The sequence below is a fragment of the Mauremys reevesii genome, linkage group 15, assembly GCF_016161935.1.
Source record: "Mauremys reevesii isolate NIE-2019 linkage group 15, ASM1616193v1, whole genome shotgun sequence".
NCBI classification, from domain to species: Eukaryota; Metazoa; Chordata; order Testudines; family Geoemydidae; genus Mauremys; species Mauremys reevesii.
Window position 1 is genome coordinate 42,643,158 of NC_052637.1, and position 15,933 is coordinate 42,659,090.

The window sequence follows — 15,933 nt, forward strand, 5'->3', positions numbered from 1 at the left end:
TACAGCCTTCTTCGCTGTTTCAGGAACGCCCACGAGGGAGGCCCAGCAAGGCCCAGGAGAATCCTCTGAGCAAGTGGCTGAGCAGGGAACCTGATAACCACGCGGCAGTCCAGCCAGGCCCCACCCAGCCCTACTGCTATTAACGAAAATCAGAACTAACCCGCAGCTCAGCCTTCCGGCAGCCCCGTTTTCTCACCTGGTTAATTCTTACCGAGGGCCCCTGAGACAGAGCGCGTTTTCATGGCAAAACTGGAACCATGGAAGGGGGAACTTTCAGCCCCAGCCCCATCCTGCCACGTTGGAATCACCCTGGTTTCAGAGCAGGCACCTGCACGCACCCCTCCTCCTTCGCCAGACTCCGACTTGCCCAGGGAGACCGGGGGCTGTTTTACACTTAGAGCAGCTCTCAGCCCAGCGCCTCCCCTCCACCACTACAGGAGGTGAAGACAGTCACAGCCAGCAGCAGTTACAGGTTTACACTGGATTTGCCCTTCTCAGCCTTCATTCTAGCTGCCAATAGCAACTACGGGTTAGTATCCACCGTTCACCACATCCACACACTCCCAGCTCTCTCTCTCTCCCCATTTTATCCTGGCTCCAGTTTGCACCCAAGCCACACCGCAGTCTTGGCAATAGTCCCGTAACTTGTTAACAAAACCCTGCTCCCCAGCTCCACCCAGCTGGGGTTGCTCTGTGCTACAGGAGTGCAGGCTCTGGCCATTCCTTTCCCAGCTCTCCCCCGTCTGTAGGGAGGAGGGCTGGGTGGGAGATGGAAGGCCCTTCAGTCACTCAAAACACATTTCCCATGACAATCTGATTACGGAAGCTGAATTGGTGAAACCATTAGAAATACTTTATTGTTATACCACCACCACACCCCTCCTGGCTTTTCCTCCCAAGGAGACACGCAGCACAAGCTGTTGGATACAGGGATTGAAAGAGGAAAGGGTTGGCAGATCAGGAAGTGGTCATTTCACTGTCTGACCAACGCAGCATGCTGCATTAACCCCTTCAGTGCTCACCCAACTGCCTGTCTGGGATATGAACCCAAAAAAGGGTCATGAGCAAAAGACCATGGAGGATAGCAGAACATTTAGGTCCCTGCCTGGCACTTCAGTGCACCTGACACTGCAAGGGTGCTAACTCCCCTAAGCCTGGCTTGCACGGTATTCACCAAAGCCCAGAGTCAGAGCAGAAGTGTGTTTCCATCTCTCCTCTGACACAGTGATAAGCGATAGCCCCGCCTGACGGAGCGTGCTCACAATACTGACGGGGAAAAGCACGCACCATTGGCAAAGGCCTTGCACTCTTCTCCATTGCCAGTCCAGCATCTACTCCAGTTGGACAGAATGAGTCAGCGAGGGTGAAATGAGAGTAGCCGACAGAGGGAACTAGTGAGAGATTAAATGATACATACAGATTGTGTTCTTCAAAACAGACACACACACAAACACACTGAGCTTGTGAGGACAGAGCTCCCTCAGGTGGAGAACGTGCATATTGCAGACACAAGGTGCATGAGGGTCTTTTAGTGCAGTGGGTCTCAACCTGTGCTCTGCGGACCAGAGGGGGCCCATGGACAATGTCTCAGGGGACTGCAAAAGACAGACTGAAAACTGACTGACCAGAATTCAACCACAGATTCCCAAAGGGGTCTGCACCCCATTCAAAAAACATTTAGGGGTCCGCAAATGAAAGAAGAGAACCACTGTTTTATTGGACCAGATCTGGTGGTGAGAGAGACGCTTTCAAGCTTACACTGACCTCTTCTTCAGGTCTGGGAAAGGTACTCGGAGATCACGGCTAGATACAAGGTGGAACAGATAACTGCTTATGCTAAACGTATTGTAAGAGACAACTCCAAGTGACCTGGCCTGCTAACACCTTTGGTCTCTCACAACATGTTAACTGCTTATGCTAAACTCTCTCTTCCACCTTGGACTTAGCTGTGACACTCGGAGTACTGCTCCCAGACCTTAACAGGAGCACTGTCTGGCTCAAAACCATCTCTCTCACCACCTGAAGTTGGTCCAATGAAAGAGATTCCCTCACCCACCTTGTCTCTCTCATATCCCAGGACCAACATGGTGACAACCCTGAAAACACGCATACTGCACAACATTCAAAGACTTGAACTGGCAACAAAGTCTACTTTTAAAATAAATGGGGGGGGGTGTAAAGACCTGACTCACCCACTTTAGCTCTTGCCTGTCAAAGCCGGGCTTAAGGGCCAGTTCCCTGGTGGCTCCAGAGAGGACTAAGATGACACACACAGAAAGGGGAACATGTTAGCCCTGATCTGTTGGCTCCAGAAAGAACTGGGTTAAATGACCCGTAACAGCAGTGCCACTTTCACCATGAAAAGCAGAGTCCCCGGAGGGCTCAGGCTGCTGTGAGGGTGAGGGATCTCCCAGCACCATTTGTGCCTTGGCTTTGCTGGAAAAAACAAATAGGGACCCCCTGCTAAAAGCCTGAACATATCAAGTTCCAAGGGGCCTGCCACCTAGAAGACTCCCATCACTTGCAGGAGTGAGACAGTTCAGAGCCCAGTCCTTGGAGTTCCCCACACACAGAATGAGGGAGAACATGATTTTAAAGGAGTACTTTTGCTGTTGGCCCTTCGCTACTGGAAAGCGGCACAGCCCCTGGCAATATTTATTATCTAGCACCAAGTTGCATATTCCCCCAGAAGCATTCACCTAGCAGCACCCAAAGAGCTCTCTGGCTATCTTACATCTCAGGGCCCCATTGCAGAGGGTGAATTGAAGGGTGTGTGTTCAAGCAAGGGACAGTATGTTGGTGGCAGGCATTGCTCAGGCTGACAAGCCGAGGTTGCAGACATCCAGCAGAGCATGCTGGTTTCCAAGGACAGATAAACCCTGATGCAACCTACCAGCCCAGGGACAAAGTTTCTGTGAACACAAGGTCAGTCAGGACAGAGTGTAAGCACCATTCAGGCTTTGCAGCCTGGGCCTCAGCTTTCTGTCTGATTCATCAGCCACCCTGTCCTGTATCCTTCTGCACCATGGGGAAGTGCAGAGCTGTCCTCTGCATCTCAGTGAAATCACACTTTTAACTTCTTTTTGCAAACATGGAAATAAAATCACCACAGGATCTTTGTGGTGATAATTTAAGAAACCACACACTTTGTTCCCATATACAGAATCAATCACCTGTTCATACCCACTCACGCTTTTTACACACACACACACACACACACACCAACCACAGAATGGGGAGTGCTGATATCTGAAAGCAGAAGCCATTTCAATCCATCTGCATCTTGCAAAGATGAGTCCACCTCTGGTGGGGAGCAGAGCAGCATCCTAAGCCAGTGAGTCCCTGTTCTAGTTTTAAGAGGTTCATCAGATTCCTTGAACTTACGTTCTGCTCAGTCACATCTAGCACCACAGGTTTCCACAGGCAAATGGGCAACAGTGCGAGGTCTGACCAGGACACATTCTGACTCGTGGCCTGGTAGGAGACTTGGCCTCTTCCATCTCACTGCAGAGCAGCTTCTCTCTCACGAGTGCTGTTGCGGCCTATTGTAAATCAGGCCAATCGCCCTGTCGAGTGCACAGAGATCCCAGCCCAGAAGACCGTTGGCCTCCCAAATAAGCAAGTTTTAAAATGAGAGTCAACGGGAGGAAGTTCTCTGCTGGCAGCCTCACCAAACCCACTTTTGTGCCGGGCCCAGCGTCATAACAGCTTCACTACACCTCACTCAAGGGTGCTTGAGCTGCAAGAGATTTGAAGTAGTAAAACTTTTCTCCTCACCCCTAAAGGCTTCTCCTTCAGCAGAGAGGCTGTCGCTACCCCCAGTGTCACTGCCTGCAGGTCAGAAGTGATGCTGGCGCTCAACTTGGCTGCATGCTGCCCATGCCCTAGAGCGACCTCTCAGATCCCAGTGCCAAGCCAGACAGTCTGATTTAGACAGTGGAGCCCCAGCCAGAGGAGGAAGATCAGAGGGACACAGGATCACAGCCAAAGAGAAGGTCTGATGGGTTCCTAGCAGTGCAGTGTAACACAGTGACTATGAAAACCATTCTTATCACTCCAGTGTTCCAAGACCAGCACATGGGCTTCTAACAGATCAGTAATGGCAGCGCTGGTTGCACAGGCAGATTTGCACTTGAAAGCAGCCTGTAGAAAGCATCTGGCTTTGGAAGTTTTAAAGTCCCTGTTTAATCCAGAGACAGCGCAGCTGAGTGAGTTTAGAATTTAAATTACAAAAAGAAAGCACTAGAAAATAATCTTGATACAAGAGCGATAATCTGCTGAGATTTCCTGCCCTGCGCAGGAAACCTCACTCCAGCACATTCGCCCAGCACAGCTGGGATGTTACTGAGGCGTTTCCTGTTCCCAGGGCATGCTGGGATTCCAAACTGTTCATGATGGAAATTATTTGGGGTTGTCCCCCGGAGTGGAATTAAGATGCTGCCACCAGTTCTGGCTTGGCCCTGATCTTGACAGGTGATGCTTCTGTGGAAGAAAGAGAAACTCATTTCAGAATAAGAGAAAACAGAGAGGCAAGTCCTGAGAGAGAAATAGGACTCGTCTCCCATGTCTCTTCAAGGAAGGAGCACTCCAGCAATACCTGGGAAATCTACTGAACGATACACCAAGAGCAATTCTATTGATCCAGCATCTCCCTCTGCCCTACAATCTAGAGACCTGAGAAGGAAAGACCAGTGCACTGCATCATACAACACAAGGGCAAAGCAAGCAGTTTCCTGCAGGGCACTGGCTAGAGATCTCCCTCATCTCTGAGTTACGACAACATGCATCCTCACAGGGACTGAGCTGGCCTCTACAAGTAGAGCTCACGTTAGGGTGTGGCCAGCCGGCTATCGATTGACAGCCTGGACTGACTGACTTGTTTACTGTCCAGCTGTCATAGCCAAAACCAGACGTCCTGCGGCTTTTACTGCTCCTGGCTCCTACAATCAGGAGGCTGGATTCCTCCCCTCGAGGGGAGACTCAGCTCCACAAACCCAGAGTGAGTCCAGCCCCATTTCATCATTCGCCCCCAGGGCAGGGTTTCTCTGAAACTCTTCTGGCAAGGGCAGAGCCCCATTTCTCTGGGGCTGGGCTTTAACTCCTTCCTCCCCAAAGCCAGGCTAAGGCCCTGGAGTGTCACAGTTCACCTGCCCCTGCATTCTGGCCTATTTTTGGCTCATCATCTACTCTGTGTGCTAACTGCACAACCCCTACAGTCTCCTGCACTGGATGCTCAGGGGTGAGCCAGCACATGGGCCCCTCCTGGAGGCAAGAAGCATCACCTCTGCAGAACCCCTGGGTCCTAGCGTTCTGCGAGGCATGGTGCTCATGAGACAGCCAGGGGCCTAGGTTATGACCCTAAAAAGAGCAGCAATTGGATTGGAACTGAAGCCCCTCTAGCAGCAGCACACTGTGGTAGCAGCCGAGCTGGGAGGGATCCCAACCGTTTCTGGTATCACAGACTCCCAAGCCTGACCCACGTTCAGGGGGAGAAACACAAGTTCTCTCGGGGTGAGCTTAGCATGCTGCTGTGCCAGGAAGCCTCCCTGCCAGTGAGAAATGTCACTTGGGATGGCCTGGTTTAACAGAGGGTAGGAGCGCTAGGCCACTATGCCGATTACGAGATGCACTGGCTGAACAACACGAGAGGCTGGACGGAGGCTGAGCCGTGCGGGTGCTGAAGGTCCAGGGTAAGCTGCATTGGTCAGAAGAAGCTTGCACAGCCCAAGCCCACACTGCGCCAGGCACCATTCAGCCGCTCAAATTCAGAAACGCTACATCCACCGCAAACAAGAAGGGTCCCAACCTGCCGTTAGACCCCTGAGAAGATGCAGGAGAAGCAGGAAGTCGTGCAATCAAATAAAGAGACTCTACCTGGGATCATTTCCGGGAGTGGCTCAGTGGGAACTTCAGGGAGCTCGAGCTGTTCCTGCAAGCACATTAAACATGTCACGTCTCACTCAGCCCACATGCCGCTGTGTTGGCACAGAGCTCCTTCCAGGCTTCTGCACTGAGCTGGTTTGGAAACTATAGGAACAGGTGCTTCTGCCTGCAAAAAGGCACCTTCCCCCAGGACTGCAGGAGACGCCACTGCTTAGAGTTGCTAGTTTCAGTGCTGTCCAGCGGACCAGGAATGGCCCGGCTTTGTAAAAGGATGTTTATTCTGAACACAGATTAGCCATGAGTTTCCTCCTGGCAGGGCCAGCTGCAGACTCCCATCACCACACCCCACTGGACTGAAGGTTTCTGGTGGTAAAGCCAGACAACCTCAAGACGGGAGTTTGGAGCAGCCATAGACTCCATGAAGGGTGGAGGGACAGAGAACCCTGTCTGGAACAGTCAAGGTCTTAGTCAAGTAAAGTGGGACAGCCGTCCAGCGAAGGCAGTGCCCCGAGCCACAAGATTACTGTCTATAACAACAGTGTAAATAAAAACCCACCCTTAAAAAAGTTCAATGTGGTTTAAGCGTCTCCCAAGTACAGAGCATCTGGCTGGCTCCTTAGATCACACATAGATCAAACACATGCAGCTATAATAAGGATATCTAGCAGAATTAAATCAACTGCCATCTCTACAGGGGAAACGACCCCTTCCCTGATGAAAGATTACCACTTGGAAATGTGGATTAAAAGTAATTACAAGAGCATGAAATTAAGGCTCACCTGAGTAATGGCATTTAATTCTTCTAAAATGGCATCTTCATCTTCTTCAGTGAAGCTGCCAGCCAACATTTCATCGATTTGCTGTGCGGGAGAGAGACGGATGTGCCAGTGAACACCACAGCATGACAGCTCGGCTGCTTACAGCACTGCACACACACACAAAACAGTGCATGTGCTAAGGGGACTCCATGACACATACAGTTATTGCTCTGGCTTTTTGCTGCAGGAAGCCTAAATTCAAACCCTCATTTGGTCCCCTCTGAAATGAGTTTTGCCAGATCTCAGCCTAGCTGGCAGCAAGGAACATAGTCCACATCACAAGAGCACGGCATGATTGGTCATCTCTGTTCAGGACTGCATGCGTGTGCTATACATACCCTCTGATATTCCACAGCATCTTGGGTTTCATCTATTATTCTTTCCACTTCTTCTATTGACATGACCTAGGAGGAGAACGCCAAAATCCTCACATAAGGGCTGCAGAACAGATGTGAACCCCCATAACTCTGCCTCCCCCAGAGCTCCCGGGGTCACCCTTACCTCATGCATTTTATTCAGACATTCATTGCCAATTTTCAGGCCTTCAATCACCTTCATTTCAATCTGGGTGAATTCAATATCCTGGACCTAGGGTAAGAACATGAGTCACAGCTGAGTCAAGAGCAGTCACACCCCCATCAATGGGCAGTATAGAAACAGACCAGAAGGCTCAGACAGCTGGAATGTGGAGCCTTTTACTTAGCGGTTATTGGTTCACATCCGCCCCAAGTCAGTAATAATGAGAAGCCGTAACCATCCGATTGCTGTTCCAGGACCTGTGCGAAATGAATTCCTTAGCTCCGGTGGCTGCATCAACACCACCACTGAAGTGGGCAGTAGCTGGCTCCCTTGTTGACAGTCTTAGCAGAGGCCTAAGTCTAAATTGGTCCTGAAGCTGAACTCCACCCACTTCTAGAAACCGTCTCTTTAAAACAGAGGGGAGGCTTCCATTGCTGCACTAGACCAAGGCTTTACTTACTGATGAGACACAGCGTTACAGCCCAGTCTACATTACAAACTGGACCTAGTATCAGAGGGGTGGCCGTGTTAGTCTGGATCTGTAAAAAGCAACAAAGAATCCTGTGGCACCTTGAAGACTAACAGACGTACTGGAGCATAAGCTTTCGTGGGTGAATACCCACTTTGTCAGACGTCCACGAAAACTGGACCAAGTTCATACCCAGGTTAGGAGATAATCATGGTGTAGCCAGTTCTATGAAATGTTTGTACTACTAGCCTCGCATTAAGTGCCATTACTGTTAGGGCAGTTAGCTGTAATTACACACAGGTAAAAGGGAGCCTGCATCCTAAAATGCAGGGATTCACTGATTCTTGCATACCATGCGTTCCAGGTTGCTGATCTGTTTTTCTGTTTTATCTAGCAGCTGCTCTTGGTAGCGCTTCTTCTTTAGCAATAACTTGGCTTTTCTGAATGAAGAAAAGAGCAGAAAGAAAACTCAAACAAGTGAGCCTAGAAAGATCACACCAATGCTACATTACAGCTTTTGTGAGGTGTTCTTGTAAAACGTACACCCAGAGTGCACTGGCGGAACAACTCCCATCAGGAAGGAGGTAATAAAAGGGGGCAGATTAGTCAAACATTTAGTCAAGAGATTTCTTTTCAGAAAAGATTAAGCCAGTGACCAATAGATAGTTCTGAACTGTGGGAATTCCATAGCATTGGAGTGGGGAGAAAACCTAATGGCGAATTGGAATTAATAGTTAGTCATCTGCAGAGCCAGGAAATAGAACTAAATATGGCGTAAAGCAGGGGTAGACAACCTATGGCACGGGTGCCGAAGGCGGCACGTGAGCTGATTTGCAGTGGCACTCACACTGCCCGGGTCCTGGCCACCGGTCCGGGGGGCTCTGCATTTTAATTTAATTTTAAATGAAACTTCTTAAACATTTTAAAACCTTTATTTACTTTACATACAACAATAGTTGAGTTATCTATTATAAACAGAGAAAGGCACCTTCTAAAAACGTTAAAATGTATGACTGGCACGCGAAACCTTAAATTAGAGTGAATAAATGAAGACTCGGCACAGCACTTCTGAAAGGTTGTCGACCCCTGGTGTAAAGTATCCAGCATTAATTCAGATTGTTGCGTGTTCCCCCCCGTCTTTCACTAATGGGGAAGAGCATGGTGCAGCTTACAGAGGATTAACATGGATCACGTCAAATTCGTATCTAGACAACAGAGTGACCACAGATTTTTTCAGGGGAGGGGTGGGTAGAAAGTATTAGTTATTGATCAGGACTGAAGGCAACAGCCAGGCCTACTGGGCCTGCCCCACTCCATGACAACTTTAGCTTCTCCACAAGGCTTCTTCTGGGACAGGCTGCTTTTCACTTTCTCTTTAAAAAAAACATTTTAATGCCAAAGATTTATCAAATCCAAGGCAGGAAACACTGAATAGAAAGTGAATGGCAGGAGCAGATGGTGCCCAGCTGGCAGACAGTGACAGCCACGGTGGGAGAAAGACACAGGGGAAAGGGCTGGGGGTCTGAGCAACGGAAGGACAGAAAAAACAGTATTTCAGGTCATCACTGGAAGCCGCGCAGACCTCTTCATATGTATTTTGCCCTGGAGAACGTCTCTTTGGTTTGTTATTAGGCCTAATGAGTCAGGACCAACAAATTCCAGACCGAGCCACCAGGGAGAGTATCAGCTCTGTTAGGGAGTATCCACTGATCAATCAGACTTGTACTTTGTGCATAGCTATGTTATAATTAAGCATGAAGATTTACTGAGCATTTCTGGGAATTCTAAAACAGTTGAGGGCTGGGAGGGCTAAGATGTGAGCCTAATGGCCAACCGACTAACCAGAAAAGCACAATGAAAGGAGGCGCGTGTATTGCTGTTCTAAAATACAACTCAAAAGGACATTGTTAACTAAACAGCATATTAGATTGGGTTGCACACTCTTTGGGAGATTGCCAAAAAAAAACACCCAAAACCCCACAACTGGGCTCTGATCCTGATTGGGGCCTTTGCATGCTATCACAAGACATACAATTATATATATATAAAATCAATAAATAGAATATGCATGCTGTATGCCAGTTCCTTTGCCAGTTATCCAAAATAGCTCTGAATATTAACAATGAAAGAATTCTCAAAAACTATTCACAAGTCACTGATTGTGCTGTTTCTTTTTAGCATCTCTCCCAGCTTGGACAAAGAAAATAATTAAGATAGTTTCCCTTTCAGGATCTTAGTAGTGCAATGTCTGGATTTCAAACACTGCAGAGGACTGTTTATTTGTATTATGGTAGCACCAGAGAACTCAGGTCAAGGCCCCATTGAGCTAGGCACTCAAACTATCATTTCCATTGGATTTTTTTTTTAATTGTGTTCATATTTCTACTGATGTGAGTGTCTATAAAAGATTGTCTTTATAAAATTTAAAACTAAAGGGCAAATTTAAGGCAACATCACCACTTTAAATCGGGTCATAGTCAGCCCTCTGCAGCGACTTGGCACTGTCGATGATATGGATATGGAAGTTAGGAAGTTCTAGTTGGGACCAAAGCCCAAAGGCACCAATTCCTTCTGTCCAGAGTACAGATTCTGCTCTCCAAAGCCTGCCTGGAATTCTCTCCACAGGCAGATGAATCCGAATAAGCGTCGTGGCTTTATAATTAAACACAAGCTGAGCCATGCTTCCCAAATTGATTTTTTGCATAAATTGTTTTGAAGGATTTAAGCCAAAGAATTAATTTTGTAATCTTGTCAGTAAAATAAAAAAAACACAACCTTTGTTTCTTAAAGGACAGAGAGAGTGCCATGACATCTATTCCAGCCCGTGCTTTGGTTAAGAAGTTTCCTCTGCAGAGCAGGCCAGCACTAAAGCTCAGTGAAAAGAGGTATTTCTGGCCAGGGGTGCCCAATTTTGCCGAACCCTGGACTGTGTTGTTAACATGTCTGAAGCCTGCAGAACCCGTGTAGTTTGTAGAAAAAGGAAATCACTACTTCAGCCCATGGGAACTACAGGTCCCAGCAATGACTGGTGCACCCAGGAAGTACCCACACAAATCAAATTACAGCATTAACAAATGGCAGCTGTGTATCGAAGAGGATGACCACAGTCTATTTTTGCAAACCCTCTTTGAGACTCAGGCAAAGGCCTTCCAAGCTCAGCACACAGGCTCACTCTGAATCCTACTTTTGAACCTCACTCTGTCTACAGAAAGAAGCCCTACATACGTATCCCGTGAACTCATTTCTGTTCTATGTGTCAATAACATTTCCTGGTAACTTTACTCCAGATGTTTGAAACAACAAAGATCCTTTTGTATCGCAAGGACACTGTCTTCTCTGCCATCTCCAGCAGTCACATTCTGCCACTGATTAGAAGCTGCAGTGTCTCACTTACTCTTTCTTGCCATCTCTCAGCAGCTGCCAGGCTACAGATCTCTCTCTTTCCAGATTCAGAGTTATCCGTTTCTGATATTGCTTCAGTTTATCCCGCTGCTGTTTCAGTTGCTAATGGAGAAGAGGAATAAAATCAGCATTCAGTTAAAAGACAAGCCTTGGAAGCTTAACTGTACAACTGCTGTTTAACAGTCCAGGTCGGGCACACCCGCTGCCCATTCCATCCATCCAGATAAGTCCTGATTTTCTAATCGTTTCAGTGGCTAGTTCCTAGAAGACAACAGCACAGTAGGCAGCTAAAGTGGTTAAATGCCAAAAGTTAACCCTCAAACTGTTGTCTCCTCCTTGCTTTGTAACTTCACGCTCCTCAAAAAGAAAAACGTTTGCAAAAGTGGCTCCCAAGATAGAAACACCTATAGAGCTTTGTGGGGTTTTTTACCCCCTTGGCAGCCAGCGGAAACTACGTTCTTCCAGAAAGTTACAAAAGTAAGTGCCGTCGGGATGTTCCAGGACAGTCAGACACACACAGGTGTCCTCAGTGCGACCCCGAAGAGTTTCCTATACATGCTGTACACGTGGTAGGAAAAACAGAAGAGAGCAGCTATACACATGTCCCTCTTAACATACATTTAATAGTCCCTGAAGATCACAGGAGCCAGCATACAATGCACCATTGTGATTAGAGCATAATGAATGTGGGTCAAGATGGAGAATCACAGGTAACTTACTTCAATGCTAAGGCCCTGATTGTGCAATTAACTCTGTGGGTGTGCCAGCCCGACGCCTCGCTTTTGTCCCCAGGGGTATATTTAGGGGGGGCCCCGCTGTGGTCCCCGGGGTGGGTATTGGGGGGCCAGCTGCAGCCCCAGGGGGGTATTTGGGGGGATACGGGGGGGCCACGCTGTGGTCCAGAGGGTGGGGGCCCCGCTGCCAGGCCCGGGGGCATTGGGGGCCCCGCTGCAGGCCCGGGGAGGCCCGGGAGGCCCGCTGCGGGCCCGGGGGTATTTGGGGCCCGCTGCGGGCCAGGGGCACTGGGAGGCCCGCTGCGGGCCCGGGGGCACTGGGGAGGTCCTGGGGCACTGGGGGCCCGCTGCAGGCCCGGGGGCACTGGGGGTCCTGGGGCACTGGGGAGGTCCCGCTGCGGGCCGGAGGGGGCACTGGGGTCCTGGGGCCGCTGCGGGCCCGGGGGCACTGGGGGCCCTGGGGCAGGGGCCGTTGCGGGCCCGGGGCAGGGGGTCCTGGGGGCCTGCCAGGCCCGGGGGCATTGGAGGGCCGGGGTCCCCAGGTGGCTGCAGCGCCAGGGCCTGGCGGGAGAAAAGCTGCCGCCCGCTGACCCGAAACCCGGACACGGCGCAGTCACCGCCCCGAGCGCGGCCGGCCCGGGCCCCCCTCACCAGCACGGCCTTGTCCTGCTCCGTGATGCGGCTCCGCCGCTTGCGGCCGAACAGGTTCCCCATGGCCCCGCCGCCCCCCGCTCGCTCGCTCCCCGCCCCGCCCCGAGCGCCCCGGCTACGGCGGCCGCAGGGCCCGGCCCGGCTAAAAGCGAAGGCCGGGGGCGGGGTGCCGGGGACGTGGCGGGGAGAGAAGGGGCGGGGCTGGGGTGTGTATGGGGGGCTGTAGGGGGGAGGGGGCAGAGGAGGGATGGTGGGGGCAGGGGATGGGGTGTATGGGGGCTGTAGAGAGGAGGGGGCAGAGGAGGGATGTTGGGGGCAGGGGATGGGGTGTATGGGGGCTGTAGAGAGGAGGGGGCAGAGGAGGGATGTTGGGGCAGGGGATGGGGTGTATGGGGGCTGTAGAGAGGAGGGGGCAGAGGAGGGATGTTGGGGCAGGGGATGGGGTGTATGGGGGCTGTAGAGAGGAGGGGCAGAGGAGGGATGTTGGGGGCAGGGGATGGGGTGTATGGGGGGCTGTAGGGGAGGGGGCAGAGGAGGGATGTTGGGGGCAGGGGGTGTATAGGGGCTATAGGGAGGAGGGGCAGAGGAGGGATGGTGGGGGCAGGGGATGGGGTGTGTATGGGGGCTGTAGAGAGGAGAGGGGCAGAGGAGGGATGGTGGGGGCAGGGGATGGGGTGTGTATGGGGGCTATAGGGAGGAGAGGGGCAGAGGAGGGATGGTGGGGGCAGGGGATGGGGTGTGTGCAGGGGCTGTAGGGGAGGGGGCAGAGGAGGGATGGTGGGGCAGGGGATGGGGTGTGTATGGGGGCTATAGAGAGGAGGGGGCAGAGGAGGGATGTTGGGGCAGGGGATGGGGTGTATGGGGGCTGTAGGGGAGGGGCAGAGGAGGGATGGTGGGGGCAGGGGATGGGGTGTGTACAGGGGCTGTAGGGAGGAGGGGGCAGAGGAGGGATGGTGGGGGCAGGGGATGGGGTGTGTATGGGGGGCTGTAGAGAGGAGGGGGCAGAGGAGGGATGGTGGGGCAGGGGATGGGGTGTGTATGGGGGCTGTAGGGGAGGGGCAGAGGAGGGATGGTGGGGGCAGGGGATGGGGTGTGTATGGGGGCTGTAGAGGAGGGGGCAGAGGAGGGATGGTGGGGGCAGGGGATGGGGTGTGTATGGGGGCTGTAGAGAGGAGGGATGTTGGGGGCAGGGGCTGGGGTGTGTATGGGGGCTGTAGAGAGGAGGGGGCAGAGGAGGGATGTTGGGGGCAGGGGCCTGGGGGGTGTATGGGGGGCTATGGAGAGAACGGGAGGGGCAGAGGCAGGGCCGGCTTTAGGAGGTGCGGGGCCCCGGCAGGGAAGACAAAAAAACCCCAAAAAACCCCACGTTAAAAAAACCACGTTGGGTTTATACTCACCGGGCGGTGCTGCGAGTCTTCGGCAGCACTTCGGCAGTGGGTCCTTCACTCGCTCCAGATCTTCAGCAGCACTGAAGAACCCGCCGCCGAAGTCCCAGAACAAGCGAAGGACCCGCCGCCACAGTGCCGCCGAAGACCCGGAGCGCCGCCAGGTGAGTAAAAATTGAAAAGGCGCCTCTAGCCAGGGAAGGGATTCTCACGGGCGCGGGGCCCGATTCGGGGGAATTGGTGGAATTGGCCTACAGCTGGCCCTGGGCAGAGGATGCTGACTGTGGGGGAGCACATGGGGGGACAGAAGGCTCAGGCCCCCTGTCTCTCCCCCTAGCGGGGACACATGCACCAGGCTGTGCAGCTCCTGCAGGGCTGAAGGTTTGGCCCCCCCATCCTTGGCCTGCAGCAGCATCACCGTGCACAGCACATTTGCACTAGTGCTTGCTGCCCTGTGGGTGGGTTGGTGGGGCTGCACCAGGGGCAGAGAGATTTTAAGGGAAAACAAACACCTAGTGCCTGAGGCAGGGCCTGTCCTTGCAGGAACCAAGTCCCTGCCCTATGGTGCAGGCCCCCCCCCATGCCTGGGGAAAAGGGACAACACTACTGACTGCCCCCGGGGTTATGCAGTGAGCCAAACTCAAAGTTTGTAAAGTGCTTCGCGTCCACTGGATGAATGGCCTGACTGACTGACCAGCATCTGGGGGTCCCAGCACACCCTTCACCAACCCTCCCCCCAGTCAAAACCCAATGTCAGGCCCCTCCCCAAACCAGGGAGAGTTTAAAAAAGGAATACTGGGGTTCTGGAATTTGCTTTCTGAAGATTTGAGTCTTTAGGGTTCACATTTTCAAGCTCCTCTCAAGGATCTGAGGCCCAGCCACTAACTGAAAGCTGAGGTTCTTGTGTAATCACAAGGAGCTGGGGCTTTCAGAGAAATATCAAAAATTATGAGATGTGCAATAACATCACAGGAACTGGCAACATGCCGCAGTTCCTGCTTTCCAAGATGCCAAACAAACCCCCTGATGTCTGCGCTGGAGTCCCCAAGAGCAGGAACCTTTTCACAAATATTCTCACATTTGTCAGTTCCAAAGAGGCTTTTCCAAAATCATCATTTAATACCCAGCATCGAGGGACTGGGACTCCAAACTAGGGCACCATGAAGGTGCCCTGCCCCTCTCCATTGCCTCTGGGGCTGGTAGCAGGGATCCAACTTGCTCCTTGGCGGGATCTCAGCTATACCAATGGAGGGGAAATGGGTGGGTCCTGCTGCAGTCAGCCAGTGGGTGGCAATGGAGGACTGAGGCTGGGGCCACTTTCAGAGTATGGCTACATGAGAATCACGACGAGGGCACGGCTGCAGCTGCGCTGTTGTATCATAGACACGACAGTGGCAGGAGGCATTCTTCCATCGCTGTAGTAAATGCACCTGTCTGAGAGGTGGTACCTGGGTCGACGGATACATTCTTCCATCGACCTCGCACTGTCTACACAGCATATTGTATTCATCTATGTATCCGATAATTCTGTTCTTTACTCTAGTTTCAGCCAATCTAACTGGTACTGAAGTTAGGTTTCCTGGCCTGCAATTGCCAGGATTGCCTCTGGCGCCTTTAAAAAAATTAGAGGGGTTGCTGTGTTAGTCTGTATCCACAAAAACAATGAGGAATCCAGTGGCACCTTAAAGACTAACCGATTTATTTGGGCGTAAGCTTTTGTGGGTAAAACCCCCACTTCTTCACCTGGGTAAAAAACTTAGAAGTGGGGTTTTACCCACGAAAGCTTATGCCTAAATAAATGTTAGTCTTTAAGGTGCCACCGGACTCCTCATTGTTTTTTTTTAAAAGTGACATTACATTAGCTACCCTCTAGTCACCTGGTACAGAGGCTAATTTAAGTAATAGGTTCCATACCACAGTTAGTAGTTCTGCATTTTAATCTTTGAGATCCTTCAGAACTCTTGGGTGATACCATCTGGTGGTCCTGGTGATTTATTACAATTTAATTAATCAATTTGTTCCAAAATCTCCTCAAGTGCCAACTCAATCTGCTGAAGTTACTCAGATTTGTC

General features: G+C 51.4%; 1 protein-coding gene across 1 annotated transcript; it reads right to left on the reverse strand.

Moving 5' to 3' along the window:
• Positions 1-4,030: 4,030 nt before the first annotated feature.
• Positions 4,031-12,585, reverse strand: CHMP6 (charged multivesicular body protein 6). The gene is made up of 8 exons (XM_039502045.1): positions 12,477-12,585; positions 11,084-11,193; positions 8,042-8,129; positions 7,203-7,289; positions 7,040-7,105; positions 6,663-6,743; positions 5,875-5,929; positions 4,031-4,482 (listed from the first exon to the last, which is right to left on the reverse strand). The coding sequence occupies exons 1-8, from the start codon at positions 12,537-12,539 to the stop codon at positions 4,430-4,432; spliced, it is 603 nt and encodes a 200-aa protein (XP_039357979.1). The 5' UTR covers positions 12,540-12,585; the 3' UTR covers positions 4,031-4,429.
• Positions 12,586-15,933: the final 3,348 nt, after the last annotated feature.

Bases quoted from the DNA above. Each gene is read 5' to 3' on its own strand.
- CHMP6 (XM_039502045.1), bottom strand. From the start codon at position 12,539: ATGGGGAACCTGTTCGGCCGCAAGCGGCGGAGCCGCATCACGGAGCAG. The intron at 8,130-11,083 runs GTAAGTGAGACA...TTCTTCATTCAG, and splicing joins CTGAGAGATGGCAAGAAAGA to AAAAGCCAAGTTATTGCTAA. The intron at 7,290-8,041 runs GTATGCAAGAAT...TTCTTACCCTAG, and splicing joins TCAGCAACCTGGAACGCATG to GTCCAGGATATTGAATTCAC.